Source organism: Telopea speciosissima, chromosome 11 (assembly GCF_018873765.1).
Source record: "Telopea speciosissima isolate NSW1024214 ecotype Mountain lineage chromosome 11, Tspe_v1, whole genome shotgun sequence".
Classification (NCBI taxonomy): Eukaryota; Viridiplantae; Streptophyta; class Magnoliopsida; order Proteales; family Proteaceae; genus Telopea; species Telopea speciosissima.
Window position 1 is genome coordinate 44,339,255 of NC_057926.1, and position 20,133 is coordinate 44,359,387.

The following is a 20,133-nucleotide window of genomic DNA, read 5'->3' on the forward strand; positions in this document are numbered from 1 at the left end:
GTTATTCTTATTTAAATAGCCATGTAATCCCATCGTGGTGGTAGAGTGGAGAATGGAATGAAAATTGAGTTACCTTTCAAGGCTTTGGAGCTGCAAATCTGTAACCAGAGTGGTCGATTGTTCTGTCTTCTTCTTCTTCTGTTATTTTCTCAGGTACAAGCCTTCCCCTTCTTCTTCCTTTTATTTTCTACGTGTTGCTGAATTAGTTTCCGTTAGCATTACTATTGGGTGGTGAACCTAGATCTGTGTAATTGACTTGCCAGTCCCAATTGGCTTGGACCCTTGGATGTGACCCCTCCTCCCTAGGTGACTGAAATCCCAAGGTCTTCCTTCCCGTTGTCCATTCTCTTAAGAGTTATAGTCAAAACTCATGGACTACTACTGTTTCTACCACAACCAATTTGCAGGGTCAAGTCACTCAACCTATGGTTTCTTTTATTGTCCCTCTTAAAAGGGTTGATGTTTGCAACCTTTTCCCTTGAGTTTCCAACCGATCTATGGTGGCATAAGGGAGTTCTCCCCTCTGGTATGCGTCTGGTTTCGGCCTCATCTTGTTCCTGTCCATGGGTATCTGAAGGTTGAAGAAGGAGACCTTTTCCTTCTTATTGCAATTAAAGACCCATTTTGTTAAATGACATTTTTCCCCCTGCTTTCATAACTTAATTCTACTTTTCCTCCTTTCTTAATTTAAGTTCCATTTTTCCTCCTTTCTTAATCACCAAGAATGGGATCCAAACTTTCGTATATTTTACATAAGTGCCATCGCATTATGGGGATTCCTGTCCTTTGGTTGGCCCACCGTAACCTATAATCTGGGTTATTGAACCCTAGGTTGCATCAGTTGGATGCTAATTAATAGCATTTCTTGAGCCCCATCCCATCTTCGCTAATGGCATCTAGTTTTTGAGTTTGATATGTTTGTATAAACTTTTATTGGGGGTTTTTTTTTTGGAACTTTAATTTTAGCTGTATTCAAGGGTCTGGTCTCTAGTGTTTAGCTACAGCCCTACAGTTTGCAAAACTTCTTTTTTTCTTTTAAATGGCAAATTTCAAACCTATTTGCACTTCTGAGTTATTCTCTCCCAACCGTGTCATTTGAAAGCAGGTTACCAAGTGACCATGCAGATCAGATCTTTAATTCCTTTGTGTTTTAGTTGGTATTTTCATATCTAAATTAAGTTGCAATTCTTGAGTAGAGAAGAATTTTGCAGTGTTTGCATATCTTTTTGTCACTGATTTCATTAATAACAGATGTAACCTGGAAACAACACCATAATTACAGTCTTGAATGGTAGAATTAAAAATTCTCAATCTATGCAATTTGGCTGAATTTTTGAACTGCTTAGTAGTTCAAAATCCATTGGCTGCAGGTTTTTCAAACTGTCCAGTTGAGCCATTTGAATCAGATAGCTAAATATTTTACTACCATATCATATAAATATCGATGTTTTTTTTGGTCGAAATTATAAATATCTATCATATTAAATACCAATATTTGTTTGTTAAATTATTACATACCAATGTTACGAATTTATTGTTAGCATATATGTTTAATATCACTAAATGTAACTTCAACAATTAAACTAATCATTCACCCCAAAAAAAAAAACAATTAAACTAATCAAACTTTTACCCAACTACCTTGGGTTGGGCTTCACTTAATACATTATGATATTAGTACACATTAACATCTTAATGTCATCACAATCAATATCCCTTTTCTATACATTGACTGGCTTAGATGTTCAAACCTCTGGGACTGTGGCTATATGGCTTGACATCCGTACTCAGTTTTAATACCCTGCGAGTTTGTCAGGATGACTTATTCAGAGGTCATCTTCTATGTGGTAACCATTGATTTTGCATATATAATTAAAAACATACATCAGAGTGTGGAGATATTTTGTACATCACTTTAGACAATGAGCTAAGGTCATATAAATCCTTGACCACCTCATTTGGACTGTTTTAGCCTGATCTTTTCCTTATTAGAAGGTAAACTGGGATAAAAACCTAAAGATCAGAAGGTGACAATATGGAGGATTTTCAAATTGAGTGTTATGCTTGATGCCAACATGACATTTAACAATTATGTATGGTTGAATTTCTTTAGCCACTTAGGATTGATGCAGCTAAGCATGATGTATTCAGTCATTTAACAATATATATGGTTGAATTTCTTTAGCTACTATGGATTGATGCAGCTAAGCATGATGTAATCAGTCATTTTGTGGTTTCCAGTTCTGATTTATTGCTGATTGGAAAAATAGGGACAAACCCAGTTGTACCATTCATAGCTAGCTACATTGCAGTTGATTTATGTATAACATGGCACATCTACTGCATATTGTCATCTGTTTAGCAAGGTTCCTTTACATAACTTGTCTACTCCTTACCCTCCACGTATGATTAAGACTTTGGTTTAAGCCAGTTGATTTGGTTTCATTATCCAAATTTGCCTGATGATCAGTCTCAGATTCTGTTACATATGAGAACTAGATGCTCCTCTCATATGGTAAATGAAAGGAACTCAAATTGGTATTTAATGGACTACCCACCTTCAGCATAGCTTTGAATTGCACAAGAAAAGTGGGGCCCTATCATTTGCTGGATCCCATTTCGGAGATTCTCCAGTCCAGATTCATTATACCAATCTGATCTAGAATTTGTTCTAATGTTTCTGTATAGGTATCCTTAGTGGGAAAAGCCTTCATTGTCATGTATGATGATTGATTTATTAGGGTAAGGGTGAAATTTTCATTTCAGGAAATGATATCACCGTATTCATCTATCTTCTTCCAGCCATCTGAGGTTCACAACAGGGTAACCACCCATCACTATTGTCTTCATCACTGTTGTCTTCTACTTTTTCCACCCCTCCCCTATTGGTGACCACATGTCATCATTGTTCTCTTTCTACCTCTCCCTCAGGTTCACACTGGTGGTTACCATATTTAGAGTGTGGTTTCAGGTTTTAGGGTTTAGGGTTTAGGGTTTTAGGTGTTTGGTTTCAGGCAATTTTGCAAGAGTGGAGAATAAAAAGACAAGACAAGATTTTAAGATTGGAGAAGGTTACAGGTGGCTCCAGTTGCTATTCTTTTTACCTTTCGGATGAGTTCAAAAGAGGGTAGCGAAACAACTACTCTTCATGACATTTTGCTTTCAAAATGAGATTGGGCAATCAGGTGGGTAAGTTGTTTATGGAGCCACATTGGGCAGACATGTTAGAGCAAATTCCAATTCCCTGGCTTATTACATCTCAGGCAGAGAGGTTTTCTTGTACCTGATTTGTTCTGTTTTGGAATTTGATTTATTGGCTGGTTAGTTTACTATTGATCATTATTTTGATTTAAGGTGGAGCCAGTGTTAGGTTCCTGAGGTGAAGATGACCTCTCATCTCATTTATTTCTGAAATAAAACCTCTATTTTGGGTTCCTTACTGGACCACCATAGCATGTGAAGCTGCCTGTCAGGTGAGGGGTGTTTATAATGGTTGCTTCTGCATCCAGTGTAGTACTAGTAGAGTACCCTATTAATTGGGTATTCTTCAGTCACAGACTCACAGTTGGGACCACCTTGTGGGTTGGAATGTGGAAATTGATTGTGACCTTCTCATCTCATCTGTGGTGAATTAGAGAGACAGAGAAACAGAAGAATCAGATTCACAGCAACCTCAAAGTGAGGGCAACGGAGGCCAGTAAACTCTGTCAGACACTGTCCACTTTCTAACCTGAGAGGATCAAAGGATCCCAATTACTAAATGAAGAGAGTGGGGAAGCTGTAATTGGTTTCCCTAATTGAAAGAATCAAGTACCATCAGCATCTATAGTCTCAAATGTCTAAACAGGGAATTTAGCAATGTCCGGTTTAAGGTCTAGAGCAAGGTAAAGTGTTTCTTCTTCTTCTTTTATATGGGGTTGGGTTGGGTTGGACCGGTCTGACCGTCGAGGTTTAGAGCTTAGTACTAAACCGGCTTTGGCCCCTTATGGACTGGTGGAACTGGGTATTTTTGAGTGCAATGTTTTGACTTGCTGTTCAAAAAATGGGCCAAAAAATAAAGGGGGAAAAAGAGGGTGGGAGGGATGTAAACAATGTAAAAGAAGAAAAGTGGGGCCACATTGTGTCCAAATAATGTTAAAAAAAAAAAGGAAAAAATAATTCCCCTACTTTATTGTTTTTTTTTTTTTTTGGTAGACCCCTACTTTATTGTTAATTCCATGAACTTTATGTGTAAACAAACACAACCTTACTGAAAAATTGCTAATAAATATATGAGGTGGTGGGTCCAGCCAAGCTACTGCAAAAGGGTTCTGCCAGCCATGAATTGAATTCTGTCTAAGAGGTGCTGCTGCTTCCTTGTGGTCCCTTACCACCGAGCATTTATATAGAGGTCAGTATCATCAGGCCTTCATCAACTACAGTAGGATTTGTTTGGTTGAACAGTTTTGGGAACTCATGGTAGTAATCTACATAGAGCCAAGCAGATGGACTGAGTGATATGTCTCTAAGAAGTAAGAAGTTGCCCAGATGGTTATTTTTGATAGGGAAGAGATACCATTTCTTCTTCTGTAACAGGACTCAGTCTGATTTTTTGTCCCTTCCCTTACTCATTTAAATAGCTCTGCCAACAAAACCATCCAATGGGGCCCACAATATTATGAATGGTCAAATCATTCACATTGAACTTTTTAAGTGGATTAAGGATATTCCCTGTCCGTGATAAAAAAAAAAGATTTTGGTCTTGTTATTTTTTCAAATATCACAAGGTATTTAATTATGCCACTCACGTAGACAAGATGATATGATCATTCTGACCGTTGGATAGAGATGACATAGTCTAGATTAATCACAAATCAAAATGTAGAATGTTATTTAATGAAGGGCAAGAGTTCTCTGTGGGGGACGTGGCCCTTGCGTGTGCGTGAGGATCAAATGAGAGTGCACATGGAAGCATCATGGTAGTGGAATTTTTGCTTGTCATTAGGGTGTGATGGTCATTTTGCCCTCCATCGTGTCTGGGTGTGGGCAGTATACTCTCTCATTGGAAAAATTTTTTTTGAATCAAATACCCCGTTTTGTATTGGTACATATTCCGTCTATGTCCATACATGTGTACTAGTATTCTAGACATTTCTATGTAGTCTCCCAACTCTCAGTTAGACAGACGATTTTTATTAAAAGAAAATTAATTTTATAATGGGGTTCATAAATTTCCTTGCTAATGTGTAGGGTAGTGGCATATTGCTTTAAGTATATTTAGTATTTCTCTTGTGTCTAAATTTCTTTTAGGATTGGTTTTCCTCCACCAACGGTGAATGGAATCCCATTGACTGAGGGGCCTGAGAAGGCAGGAATGGGTATCTTGAGGATATTTTGAAACAAACTAAAACACTAGGAGAGGTTTGTGAATCTAGGATGGTGGGTGAACCGTCCTTTATGCGTGGAGGAAAATTTTATCTTTTCTCTTATAGGTTTGAAATTTTCGCTCTCTTCATTCTAGTTTCCCTTGCAACCAAAGGGAGCACAGGAAAATATTTCAAGTAAATTTTGCCCTTTTTTAATACTATTTAACGGAAAGAGATCTCCCCTTGTTTAACATTCTAACTCTAACCTTAAGCTGCTCCTGGCCTTTCGGTGTAGTAAGCTTCCAAACCTATCAATGAAATCTCATAATGAGAGAACATATCATTCTAATTGGCAGCTAAACATAGTGATAATCTGTGGGCCAAAAGTGAATTTATAAGCCATATACATGCACTTAATCAAATTAGCATTGGTTTCATCTTGATCAACGAAAGTAATGCACTCTTAATTACCCAAAAAAAAAGGGGAAAAAAAAGAAGAAAACAAGAGCAAGTGCAATTAATACACGGATTCCAAATTACAAGCATCTAGTAGCCCAGTTAGCTAAACTCTTTTCCTCCCATGGAATAATCACAAAAGTACAAGATTCTAAATAGGATGCCAAATGAGCAATATTCTATATAATAAGAGTCACTGCAATTGGTGAGTTGATGTGTGCACCGAAGATTGTAGAGATCAATACTTTGTTGTTAGAATCGTCAATGCGTTTCGACTAATTGGAAATGCTATATTTGTAGCATCATTACTAATTGACAATTCTCGTAACAGGTTTGGATAAGGTTAAATTTTGCTCATATTGAGCCGGATATTTGAAATTAGTTTCTATTTTTGAACAATGGTGTTACATTGGTAAGTGATGAATATTGAATGATATTTAAAAAAATTAAATTTGAAACTAATTAAGTGAATGACAACGAGGATGATGATGATGATGAGATGAGACTAAAAAGGCAACAAGAACAGTAATGTCATCAACTTTCCCACCAGAATGTCTGCAACCAGCCATCTCTGCCTCAAGTGAGAAGGGAGTGGAAAGATTTTTGTTTTTGGAAATGATCTTTGATAGATGTAGCTAAACTTTGTTATAGTTAATCAATTACCAAATTGGCAGGTGGCCAACATGAATGAGTTGTATGTGTTGAGATTTGGTAGAACTCATCCTTAAAAGTTAAATACTCAACAATCTCTCACTTCATCCTTGAAGTGATATTGAGTTCGGATTTGGATAGAACTCACCTTTAAAATCTAGTTTTTAATTTAAGGAGAGAATGCCCAAGTACCTAAAAATCTCCACATCGAGCTACTCACCTTTGATGTGCTATTATTATTTCATTTTCCGTGTGAAACCTTTTGAATTCCACAATGAAATCTTATAGGTACTTGAGACTCCTCTCTTGTTAGCTTTTAAGGATGATGATAAATTCTATCTTGTAAAGCTTAACAATTGTTACAAAAGTATGGTGGAACCAAAATTGTGGGAGAGACAGACGGGAGTATTAATGTGATCGAATAATCCCATGTAGAAACTTACAGATACTTGAACACCCTTTCCTTAACGACTAGCTTTTGAAGATGAGTTTTACCCAAATCATAACAAAACCCTAAAAGTATTTTCTATTGATTGAAGATCAAATTTCAACAAATATGCCATTTCACATTAATGCAATCTATTGAAGAGTAAGAAAAGGAAAGAGATCGAACACTTACGTCATCATCAGTGAGAGCTATGATGCATGCAGTGGAAGACTCATATTTGAATCGGAAGTCACAAGGCATTCCCTTGGCTTTTTTGACAAGGGAAATGATGGTTAATTCTTTTTCTCCATAACTGATTGGCTGTGTGGCTCATAATTATTATTATTTTTTTTTCATAAAATGGTTCACAACTACATATATACTTTTTGGGGTGATGTTCTCTACCTGGGAGTACATGAGGCGCAGGTTGTGCTTGGACACATGAGGTGGGACAGACGCATCATGTTGGTCATTCAGAGGTGAGCTGGTCATTTTGCCGTCCTCAAGTGTTTTGGCACATCCGTGCTGAACATTTCCTCATACTTTTTTCATTCCATAATTCAATGGCTATATAGCTCAGGATCTTTATCCCCTCTAGTTCCCTGTCCGGCCCAGTTCCCCAATGCTTCTAGTAGAGAGGGGCGCAATGACCACCCTATACCCTTGCCCGAACACTCTGCCCAGGTGAGGTCCACACTTCCTTTATTAGAGGAATTGAAGAACTGGCCGGGCAAAGACCTGGAAGAGATAATTTTCCATATAACTCATAAAAATATTAAGTCATGATAGGCTTATCTCTTCTTTTCTTTTTTATTGATAGTGCAAATATTTGGCACCTGGTAGATTTGCTGAACTTGAAATTTTGTGGCAAGACCCAATACTCAGGATTTGGATCCTCTCTAGTCTCTAGTGCGGAAGTGGTTGGGGATCTCCCAGTGAGGAATATAAAAAAGGTTTATAATTGAACGGTCACGATTTTTTTTGTCTTAACTGTTGGATTGAAGTGTTAAACCCATATATGAATTGGAGCCACGGTTCCTAATCTTGGATCTGTCAAAATTGTCCAAAAGGATTGGTATCAGCCTAGATCCTTCTTGCCCGGTATCAATGGATCGCTCATGGATCGATCAACTCAGTTGGATCACCCAAATCTTGAGATTGGATTAGTCGGTATATTGATCATTGTGATTCTAAAATGGTTTGTAATCTCGGGATCGAATCAGTCCGGATAGATCAATTCGCTCAGGTCAGCCATGATTTTTCAATTTCATAATTTTTTAATATTTCCTATCTATTACTGGTCATGATCAAAACAAAATCCAATTTTTGGTCATCTTTTATGGATACAAACTGATTTTGACAGATCCGGTATCAGCCATTACTGATCCAAAGACTGATCCGATATTACTACCGAGAAGGATTCTGTTCAGCACTCTGACCGGGCTGCATGTGCAGCGCCGGACTTGGTGAGGCATGAAGAGACTGCCTCACCCCTGCTCGGGCAAGGCGTTCAAGCAGGGGTGAGGCAGTCTTTTCACGCCTCACCAAGTCCGATACAGTCAATCCAGGCCGATACCATATCGATATCGTTTCGATTTTCCATGTTGCCGATAACCGTTTCTGGCGATGATGGTATTTTCCGTAATTACATGAAGTAAAATGAGTATTTATGTTTTATATGTCACATTCTGTTCTTATAATGTATAAAGCGATAGAAAGGGAGAGTAAGGTTTAAATACGTTGCTGAGCTGCCCTTTTGTCTTAATTATTTTAATAATAATGTATCACAATCTACATGGAAAAAAGAGACAGTTAAATGTTTCTGAACCAGACAAGGAGTTCTCTCCCCTAACTTTTTGGGCAGCTAATTATATTGGAAAATTATCTGCTTCATTTTCTATCCGATCCAGTTTCCCAAGTCCCTCTAATAAGGGGTGGACCCCGTTCAAGCAAAAGTAGGATGGTAATTTCCGCCTTTCTACTTCCAAAAAACTTGTAATGATTAATGCACATGCCTCCATTTAGTTGCAAGGGAAATTTAAGAAATCCATATTTAATATCATTGAGATATTCACTTTGAAATATATCAAATTTAATTATGAGAGTTTATGAATGACCCATCTAATGGGGGATTGAGCTCCTCTCCAGGGAGCCCAACACGCCCATGGAGCATTCAGCCATTAGACTATGCTACACATATCCCTAGGCATGCATCAAGATGCGTGCAACACAACCCAACCCTTGGATGCCCCTTGGACACTCCTTGGGCACTAAGCTCCTTAGAGAGGAGCCGGATCATCTAATAGGTGTATTTAAAACTTAGCAAAAAGAACTTCTATGAGTCTCTCTCTCTCCTCCCCATTTGAAAAGACACTTTTGCTCTCTTGTTTTGAGGAAGAGAGAAATAGACACATGAGAGTGCTTGCATAGGCCACACTCCCGGATAGAAAATTACTTTCCTTCTTTAAGGTAAAAGTATAAAAGTATTCCCAAAATATATCGTTATGTTATTATTAAACGTTGTCATTTATATGCATATTTTTTGTGTATACATGTAAAATCACTATTATTTTCATTGAAAATTTTTTGGGTATCATACTAAAAGGAGGGGAAAAAAACGTAAAGAAAAAATCCTTTTAATTATTAAATGTAATTATATTTTGTAGTCGAACTTCTTTGATTTGTAAAATAAAGAAATTCTATATATTTACAATATGATAAGAGTTCTAGGTAGATTATATAATTATGATTCTAAAATTTTCTTATTTTAAGTGATTTCACTTTCCTTCCCTTGCGATCAAACCGAGCCATTTAGTTGCTAGGTAAATTAAAGAGAATGATAATCATAGTTTATCATTATCCTGTGTGACCCTCATTATCTTATCTAACTTAAAACTCATTCAGCTTTATATCCACATTTACTAACCCTTGTTTGGATTTTTTTTTTTTTGGTGAACACCTTTGTTTAGATTTGACTTCTTCTTGTTATATGATACCGTACTTATATTGTATTGATAGCATAGTACATACAAGGGGTAAAATGATCAAAAAACTCATTTTTAAGGAGATTCAAGAGTAATTTTATCCGATCCAGGCCGATACCATATCAATATTGTATAAATATTGCAAGTTATCGATACCCATTCCAATACCGTGCACTAAAACACAAACAAAAACTGGCATCTAGAGAAAGACATCTAACATCGGAAGGAAAAAAAATAATCAGGTACACATCAAATTTGACCGCCAACATAAACAAACCGCACATACAAGACCTCGCCTCAATTCGACTCGACGCACGCATGTGTGAAAATAAACCCAAACCCCTTGGAGACAAAAAGGAATAGTTAGTCTTTCTTCCAAGGAACTCTACTCTTATGGTTTCCATTATATGATATGAACCTCACCCTACTCTTTTTCATAACCAATGTGGGATTAAAGATTTCCCACTACTTTACAACATTAAGGTGGGCTTGGGTTCAAACCTTGTGAGACCAAAACAAGAAAAACTAAAAGATGTATTTTGAAACTTCTTTTCCTTTTCTAAATTCATTTTAGGTAACCCCGCGGCTACCTTTGAGACGAGTTTAACAAATATTCCATATGTTACATTGCAAAGGTCAATAAACCTGTAATGGTCTACAGAACATGGTGCATTGCCTTTAGGGATGAGCTAAATATGATTTAATTCATGAAGGAGGTAACACGAATCAAAGTGAGGGGCATCCAATCATATTATTCATAAAAAAATAATCCAATTAATTTGTTCTCTCTTCTTCATTTTAGTTTGAAAGAATTTCACATAACATTGCATAAACTAATAAAGTGAGTGGTGGTCATGAACATTGGCAAGGCTTCAGCAATATCTCAACAAGAGTATGACCAGAGTAAAGAATTAAAGGAGTTGATGGCAACCCTGATTTCAACCACACTGAAACCTGGATCTTACAAGGGCATTATAAATCCATCAAGGGTCAATGCATTGGACCTGACTGAATTCAAGTCATACAAGCCAATGCCAAGCTCAACCTGTGCAAGTTACTATACAGATTGGGACCTACTGCATTTGAGTTATATGATTAGGGGCACTATAATGAACCCAACCACTTGAGAGATAAAAGGTTGAGCAGAGAGGCATGTAACAATTGCTTTACTATCCATCTTGCCTCAACCAGAGCTGACAATAAAAGGCTACACAGCAAGCATTCAGACACAGTTTCTCTGTTCTATGAACATTAGAGACAATGGCAGATTACATGAAGCAAATTACCAGATTGGGCCCATCGGGATCTACTAAATTTGAGTTATTAGTAGAGGGAATATGCTGAACCCCAATCACCTGAGAGAGATAAAGGTTATGAAGAGGGACATGTAATAATTTCATTACCGTCCAGTTTGCATCAGCTGGAACTGATGTGAGCAATGGCAAAAGACTTGATCTGACCCCCGGGCCCCGTGAATGTGCATGTGCGTGAATTCAACAATGTTATAACTAAATCATCCCATTTTCATGTCTTGCCATCACTTTGATTGTCCTAATTAAGTAAACCTAAAGACCTCTCCAGGAAAAGAAAGAGTGATGGTATTTCTGAGGAATAACTTTGTTTCTGTTTACACTAGGAGTCACTCTAACATTGGTTTTATTCAAACTGTGCATTTCTATTAGGAAGATAAATGTAATTTTCCTGCATTGTTCAGCAAATATAAGTCTGTCTGATATCAAGAAACAACTACCTCAATGGAGTTGAGATAAATAAGACTTTCTCAAACCTAAAGAATTTACTGCATAACAAGAGATTTATTTGATATCTACGCAGATGAACCTTTTTTTTTTCTTTTCTTTTGGGGGGAGGGGAGATATTCTCAGTGTAACCATGCATGGTTACAATGAGGTATGACATGGACCAAATAAGACAAAAGGCATGATAGTATAGAATTTTTTAATCAGATGTGTATTACCATTTCTTCCCCCCATGCCCCCACAACAGGATATAAAATGCCAGCCCCAATAGGGAGGAGGGCAATTCCACACAACAGGCTCAATGTAACCAACTGTGATTACACAGAGCAAAACCCTTTTTTCCCCAAGCATCAACTAAAATCGCTGAATACTAGATGATGCACATGTACATTTGAATGCCATGATTTAAATAACTTAGATTCTTCATTGACACCCTTTCGGGGAAACTATTTGTATTCCAACTGTAGTAACTCTACATAGTGAATCCCATTTTTCTTTGTCAAATAATTGGCTTCTGAGGGGATTATAGGTCTTCAAATTACATGATTTTCCAAAAGGACAATTTGTGCATCATTAGTGGTTAACAATAAACTGATTATAGCAAGTACTCTATTCAATAGAGTTACATATGTAATCAAAGAGCCCACTCATGAGGGATATTTTATTTTCAGGAAATTCTATTGTGAAGGAAATATCTTTATTATAAAAGGAAACTACTCTGATCATGGTTTAGGGGAAGAAAATTCTGCATCACATATCATAGATGAGTGAGAAACTTCTTGCAACCTTCAAGCAGACTTTAAACGAACTTTTACATCAACACTCTTAGATGTCCACTATTCTGTCCAAGGAGATCCTCAATGTCAAGGTTTGATTCACCTGGAAGAACTCAATCCCCTCATCAAGACTTTCTTTCCAGTTCATCACTATTCCACATGGCTACTGACTGGATGGTTAAATAATTTAGCAGATTCAGCCTCCTTTCCCATGGGAACACCTAGGGGAAATCTACTGAATGGTTGGTTGCACCTCTCATCATCACTGGACACAGAAAGGATATGGTTCAGGTAATGCACTTTGTGCTCAAAGTTCTGTGGCCGACATCGGTCTGTTTCCTATTAGAAATATCTGGGATATATATATAAACCTATCGAGGAAACATTATTCTGTGTGCTCCTTATGTGGATCCATGGCCCATGGCAAAGGAACCACCAAGACATTGGATTTTTCTCCCCTTGTTATTGTTTACTCATCTTCAGATAAACTCCAGAGACAGAATTTTCAACCAATTAAATCTCTGAAAAAGGAGACAAGGTATTAGGGGCGATGTTAGTAAAAGAATAGCTGCTGATGGAATATGTAGAAAGTTGGGGTATCAGAAGAGATAAAGAGAGGGGAACCTTGATAAGAAGCTGACCACCAATGAAGGGGCAAATTGATGTACATTCTCTACAAAGAACTTTGTTTAATGTTATCAACATTGTCCTAAAACACCCAGTGTAAGACTTCAAACTGAAAAAAGGAACTCAATCACAACTACCTAGACAATAATGTAATCTCCTTTGCAGTCTAAATTAATCTGAATCTTCGAGAACTGAGATTAGTTTATCTTTGTTGAAAAGATTAAACTTTTTCCTCATTTGGTCACTAAGACTCCATCCCTGAGGTTGTAGACCTCTCTTTTTCTTTCGTTCTTCCCTTTCCAATGCCTTTCTTTTCCTTCTTCTCCCACCTTTCTCCATTATCAAAGAAAACCCACCATTAAAGGTTTTTTCGTCTTGAGGTCAAGTTTCACACATCATGCATCAGTTTCTATATCAAAGTAAGTTTTTGTTAGGAAGTCACTTTGATCACTTTCCTCCTCTACCATCAAGCGCACAAAGCACCAGTAAAACTACCAAAACTACCATCAAAGCATCGAAACTGCCCTTACATCTTGTCTTAGCTGAAGATACTGGAATTAGGTGTGGTTCATGTGCAAGCAATCTCCTTGCCACTGATTAATTGGTCAGCTGCTATTTAGATTAAGGTAAGCATTCTTGTGTATGTCACAAGAAACTTTGCAAAAAAAACCCCTGTTGAGCAACTTTTTTCACGAGTTGCAAGAGGCAAGGATTTCATTGGGAGGCATGTCTTTTCAAGTAAGTTTTTTCACAAACAGTAGCCTGGCTAGTGATTTTATGTGCTTTCTGTTCTTATATTGTCAATCCTCAATTCATAAGATTTGAATTTCTGTTGTAGATGACTCTTGCTCGCTTTGATTGGAACAACGTAAACATTTCTTTTGGTTTTTAACTGAATCCTAAATGCCCCTTTAAGAAGATCTCTTTCAAGGTTCATATTTCTTCTATTCCATAAGCGAGACTGATAGATGATTATAGATGAGGACCATCCTGTGATTTTAAAACTTCATTTGATTTACCAGCTACACTAGTAGATTTTCTTGCTGACCTTGTGAGACCTCAACGGCACAAGGTCACTACTGCTTCTATTCACTCCTTAGGAATGCAAACTATGAATGTGGCTCACAAGAAAGTCACTTCTTAAGAGAGTTACAAACAAGAGGATGAGTGAAAAGTTGCTTGCAAGGGAGCTGTTTGCAAATATCACTCTTGAGAGAGCTGTTCATGAATAAAGTAGCTACAAAGGATTCTTTTTGAAGACAAAATCTGCTCAAAAGGGGCATTCTGATAAAGAAAGCAACTTCGAAGGAGTTATTCATAATAAAGTTGCTAACTCAGGCATACTCGGAGGGAGTAAATGGAAAAAGTTTCCAGACAGCCAATGTACCATATGCCCTCTCACATGGTTTTTTTTTTTTATAAATCTTTTCTCTCTCCTCCCCTGTATGTGGCCCCCATGTGGAGGATCATTCCCCATGCCATCATTGGTGTGGTGTAGGAGAATCCACCTACACTGAGGTGTGGGAAGCCCTCTCCCAAAAAAAATTTACTTATGATGCAGCCACTCACAAGTCACAAGAAAGTTTTTCACAGAAGAGTCATCTTCCAATCGAACTTCTCGAGGGAACCACTAACAAAGATGGAATTTCCTCTAACATCAACTAATTCAAATGAGAACAATAAGCACATAGATTAAAACCTCTAATGGTGAGTTTTACTGGCAAAAGAAAAAAAGAATAAAGAAAGATAAAAGTAGAGAATGCAAGATGAAATTCAATATTAGCACTAGAGTCTCACACTCTCACCTCCAAGAGGGAAGGATTCCATTTTCACATGGCAAACCAATTCAAAAAGCAAAGTCCATTCTTTCTTTCGTTTTCTTTCTTTATTTATTTATGGTATGTAAATATTTTCATTAAAACACAAAAAGGAGCGAGCAATACAAGGATGTTATACACCATATCAGCCGAATTGCCCCAAGAAAGAAAAAGCATTCCATCCCAACATACCTAGAAATTTGACATCTGAAAAGATTTTTTTGGGGGCGGGCGCTCTAGCAGCCACATCCTGTACACTGGTTTTTCCTTATCTTAAAAGACTCTTGCATTCCTCTCCCTCCACATAGACCGGGAGAAATCAAACAGCAACATTTTCCACACTATTGCTCTTCCATCTACTGGCCCTCCTTATTCCACCATGAACAAGAGAATAGAAGCCAAGAATACCCCTTCTTTCACATAGATTTCAAATGAAAAATAAATTACCATATAAAGTATAATGATTATTGTTCCTTTAGAAAAGAACCCTAGCTTGGTCTACAAACTACTAACAAAGGAAAGCTCAAATGTAGGAAATGAATGTATTAATGCTTCCATATAATCCATAACAATTGTCAGTTGTCACCCAGGCACATGTAATGTGCCTTGCGAGCTTCAAATAATTGTTAGCTCTCTATCTAGGCTGCTATATATCACATATGCAATGCCAAACCAAAACAGAACCATTTCATTCCAGGTGGTACACAATTTCAGCCTAACTAATTCACATAAAATGATATGGAGCAGATTTTGGATGAAATGTTTTAATCCGCAAACATGTGAACACAATCACCCAAACTTTGAAGGGAAAAGGAAATAAAGAAGGCATATAATATATCTAATTGTGCTCAAAATGTAATTACCAACACAAGGAGATAGGGAGTAAGAAAATCATCCAAAACACCCTGAAGTCACTCAACTAAACTAGATGACCACTAAAGGTATAGATATAGAACTACAGATCACTATAAGAAAAGAATCAAGCAAATATGATTCTCATTGATGTATTTTAAGGATGAACACAGAATCACAAAAATAAAGCTAAAATAGAACGTTCAGAAAAGAAAGAAAAAAAGATTCAACACTAAACCTGTTGCATTGACTCATGGATCTGTCATACATTCTTGTTCTTCTTCATCTTTGAAGGGGGCCATCGGCCCTTCTTCCTCATTTGCCGCTTCCGGACAAGCCTTTTCCTCCTTAGTCTTATCTTCTTTGCCAATTTCATCCTCAGTTTCTGCTCAAGCTTCAACTGCAGCTTGGACTCCAAAGGAAGATTCTCAACCGACACTGTTTCTTCTTTGTCTTCTCCTGGTGGTCCATCATCCTCGGGACTCAATCCATCCGTGTCTATAGAAGCTCGAACAGTCAACATCCTTCTTGCTGGGACTCCAGTAGGTGTACTTGTACAGATCTGAATTCCATTGAATGATTTTGGTTTCAAAGAAATGCATTTATTCTGCAACCTGGAGACTGGAGTCCAATAAAATTATAGCTTAAAGTAAGAAATATAAGTTCAGCATGGCACTGAAAGCTAATCAAAACAAGACCCAGAAATTAGAGCTTCTGAGCAAAGAAATCACATTGCAATCAAGCTACATTGGGGTGGAGTTACCCATACGAAGAAAAAAGTAACGCAAATGGCAGTCTAACTGTTTGAAAGAAATCCCTAGAAAGGAAATTACCGGAACTACGAATTCAGAAGCAAAAAGGCTTTAATGGGAACAAACTCAGATGAGAAAAATAGCCAACAAGGCGATAAAAAAAACCCCAAATTATAGATAGCCAACAAGGATCTTGACAAAATCCAAATTTCCACAAACCCATGAAAGGAGTGAAAGAAGAAAACCAATGAGAAAATCTGGAGAAATTTGAAAGACAAAACAAACCAGTAATGTAATCAGCTCGAAATGAAGAAAATAAGACAGGAACAAGAGATAACCCATTAAAGCTCAGCGTCTCATCAAAGACGAAAAACAAAAGCTAAGTAGATAAAACAAATACAGAGAGTAAATACTAAAGAGAAACAGAAAGAGAGGTTCTTACTCGGCGTGGTTGCTATGGCAGTTGATCGAGATGACACAGGAGAAGAAACAGAGAAGAGAGAAGCAGAGAAGATAAGGAGAGCCATATCTCTCCGTATTTTGGTTTGTTTTGGATACGCCAGGCGCCCACCTTATGATGGACCAAGGTACTGTGAAGAGGATAAACCGATAAATCTTTTTGGAATGTGGCTAATGTGCACCACCGTGTCAAGTTACACCTTCTTCAAATGAAAGTGCCATTTGCCTAGGGATGTAAACGGATCGGATTCGGCTCTGCTATATCTGCAGCTGCATCCGCATCCACATCCGCATCCGATTAGTTTTCGGACAGATTCGGATAGTACTAAACGGATACAAATTGAATATTTTATCTGTTTACATGTAAATATAGTTTTTCGGATAGCTATAGTCTATCCATATCCGTATCCGTTTAACATTCGGATGGATTCAGATAGTGCTAAACGGATACGAACACGAATATGAAAACGGATTTTGACTATTCATTTACACCTGTCAGTTCGCCTTAATTTTGGTCGGGTTGAATCAGTTTCAATCTGAGATTGATTGAGACAAAAACCAAAATGTTACGGAATTTCGATTTTTAGGCAGTTTTTGGTTTTGGTCTGGTATGTTTGGTTTTTCAATATAGAGTTAATACCGGTTTAGATCAGGTTGTTTTCGAACTTAAACCAAAATGAAATCTTACATTCATAACCTGTGGTGAAGAAAAAAGATTCAATTCAAACATTTTAAATCATGTTTTTCTAGTCAAACAAGTAAACATCTACGAATAGGGAAATTGATTTGATTTGTTCATGTTGTAATTGGAACAAAGAGGAGTAAAGTATAGAGGAAAGATAAATAATATTGAAATCAATAGATAAATAAAATTTGTAGTGAAATTATTCTTACAAATCACATTATTGTTTATCAGTACAAGGAGAAAATAACTAATATTAAAATCAATGGATAATTAGTCTATGAGACGATAACTAATATTGAAATCACAAAAGGAACCCTACTATCAAATCATTCATATAATTGTCCAACTAATTTTGTATAATGACTAAGGAGATCAATGGAAGCATTGTTACAAATCAATTTCCTTATTTCTAACCTCACATTCATTGATTTGTAACAACTCTCCTTACAACCATAAATCTTCTCACTAATATTGAAATCAATAGATAATCAATTCACTTATTCATAACCCAATACTCAATGATTTTTGTTATGGTTTTCTGTTTGGATATCGTCAATTCGATGTAGTCCGATTTTAACCAGTTCTATCATACCCCAATCCAAAACCAGTTAGGTTTGATCTAGGTTTTTTCGATCGATTTTACCAGTTCAGACTAGGTTTTGACACCCCTAGTCCAATATTGGTAGCTAGCAGGACCTCTCAAAGGATGAAATTTCATCCTTCCCATGCGATCATGGCAACACATGGTGCATTTTCTTTTTAGGGGAAGTGTTCTCAGAACTTATAGTGTTTCTTGTGCCCCTTACAATGGAATTTGAGATGGAAAAATGTTTTTAAAAAAATACTTATGTGAGGCATTAGAAACAACATAGGTTAAAGACTCTCTCTCTCTATCTATATATATATATTGAGAAAAAGATCTCTACTTGTGTTGAAAGCTGGAAAATTTTGTAAAATGTGGATTTTTTGTGTGAATACAACTAAAGGTGGATGTAAACACCAAACACTAGAAAATTTCAACTTTGAGGCTCCAGTAGAAAGGAACTGGTCCTCTTTATTGAAATTATGAGAAACATTGAGGAAAGAGACAAGATCAAACAAATTATACACTAGCAGCATATCTTCAACTATGAACCTAGCTGCTTAATCCAAGGATATTGCTGTCTGGTTAAGGCAAGCAATCACTAATAGCAGCTATAGACACCTCATTTTATTACCCCAGAAGCTACTTGATGATATTGAGCATTTTTCGATTCTGAGATGACATTGTATCTATGGATTTGGGGGTTTTTCTATATTCTTTGACATGTCTACAAATCGTTTGTACAAAATGATTAGAATACCCTGGAGGATATAATATGATGAGAACTAGTTTTCTAACCCGGAAACTCGTCGGTTTATCCAAGCAATGTATTCTTTTGTCATACCAAAGTTTGGTATGAAACTAAGTTCATTTGCCCCTTAATCAGGAGAAGATTCCATGTTAGATGAATGAGACCCACATTAGAGATACTCTATTGACCAGTACAATCCCCAATTTTTATATCAAGCAAGGTATGCGAAATTTATGAAAAAATCGCTTTGAATACTTTGATGTGGATATATGGAGCCTAAGATATAAGGATGTGAAGGTTCCAAAACCAACCCTGGATGGGCCTGGCCAGCCCAATTCAAATTGGAAGTAGCCTGATTAAAAATAGAACCAACCAAAGAGGCAAAAAATAACAACCAACACACCATAGTGAATTCATTATTCCAAAGACTCGATTCGCCATCAAGAGAACGTCGCTTGACACTCTCGCTGTCGAATAAGTTCCCCAAATTGTCAAACATATTCCATCAAATGTCGACCTTGTCAGGTCCATCCATCGAGAGACACCAAGCTCTATTCATTCAATATTTAAGTGCATGACTCGACATCGAAAGCAGTTTTTTCGACATGCTTTTGTTGTCATTTATCTTGCTACAACTCTTGCCCCCATGAAATAAAAAAATCCTATCCATGTTGATGCCCCTATACCCGTTCTCATTGGCCTCTGCACTGATGGAGGGGCCTCGCAACCAGGCAACGAACTCTTGGCCATTATTTTCATATGTGACCTGCATGTTTAAGAGTCACATGCATCATTGGTTCAATAATTCATATTCATTCTCACATGTTTTTTCATTCTCTTTTGTGGATTTCATCGTTAGAATAGGGTTTTATGGATAAAGTAAGGGTTTTCTCTGGATTTTATGATTTAATTAAGAACAATGTTTTCTTCCATCAATTTTTTGCACTCAGTCACCTTAAGAGATAGTTGATTTTCTAGTTCATCTGCAACCCGATGAGCTTCTTCAAACTTCTCCTTAAGTGACAATTTGTACACTATCTTCCTTGAGGAGTCTTGTAAGCTTCTTGTTCTTCCTTCTCTCTTCATTTAGATCATCTAGAGCAGACACAAGCTCAGCTTCTAGATTGACTTCAGCCTCTTACTCATCTTCATCATAGTTTCACTTTCATTTGTTTTGACCTCCTTTTGTGTCCAACTCCTCCATAGTTAGA

At 37.0% G+C, this 20,133-nt stretch overlaps 1 protein-coding gene across 2 annotated transcripts; it reads right to left on the reverse strand.

Moving 5' to 3' along the window:
- Positions 1-15,659: 15,659 nt before the first annotated feature.
- On the reverse strand, positions 15,660-17,044 carry LOC122646701 (50S ribosomal protein 5 alpha, chloroplastic). Of its 2 annotated transcripts, none has more exons than XM_043840302.1 (2): positions 16,887-17,044; positions 15,660-16,313 (listed from the first exon to the last, which is right to left on the reverse strand). In XM_043840302.1, exons 1-2 carry the CDS (start codon positions 16,969-16,971, stop codon positions 15,955-15,957), a joined length of 444 nt encoding a protein of 147 aa, XP_043696237.1. In that variant the 5' UTR covers positions 16,972-17,044; the 3' UTR covers positions 15,660-15,954. The 2 variants fall into 2 exon arrangements, with proteins under 2 accessions (XP_043696237.1, XP_043696238.1); XM_043840303.1 differs by having other exon boundaries at positions 15,660-16,302; positions 16,885-17,043.
- Between the last annotated feature and the right edge of the window lie 3,089 nt (positions 17,045-20,133).

Coding starts and splice junctions, on each gene's coding strand:
- LOC122646701 (XM_043840302.1), bottom strand. CDS start 16,971: ATGGCTCTCCTTATCTTCTCTGCTTCTCTCTTCTCTGTTTCTTCTCCT. Junction 16,314..16,886: donor TGCCATAGCAACCACGCCGA/GTAAGAACCTCT, acceptor ATTGGACTCCAG/TCTCCAGGTTGCAGAATAAA.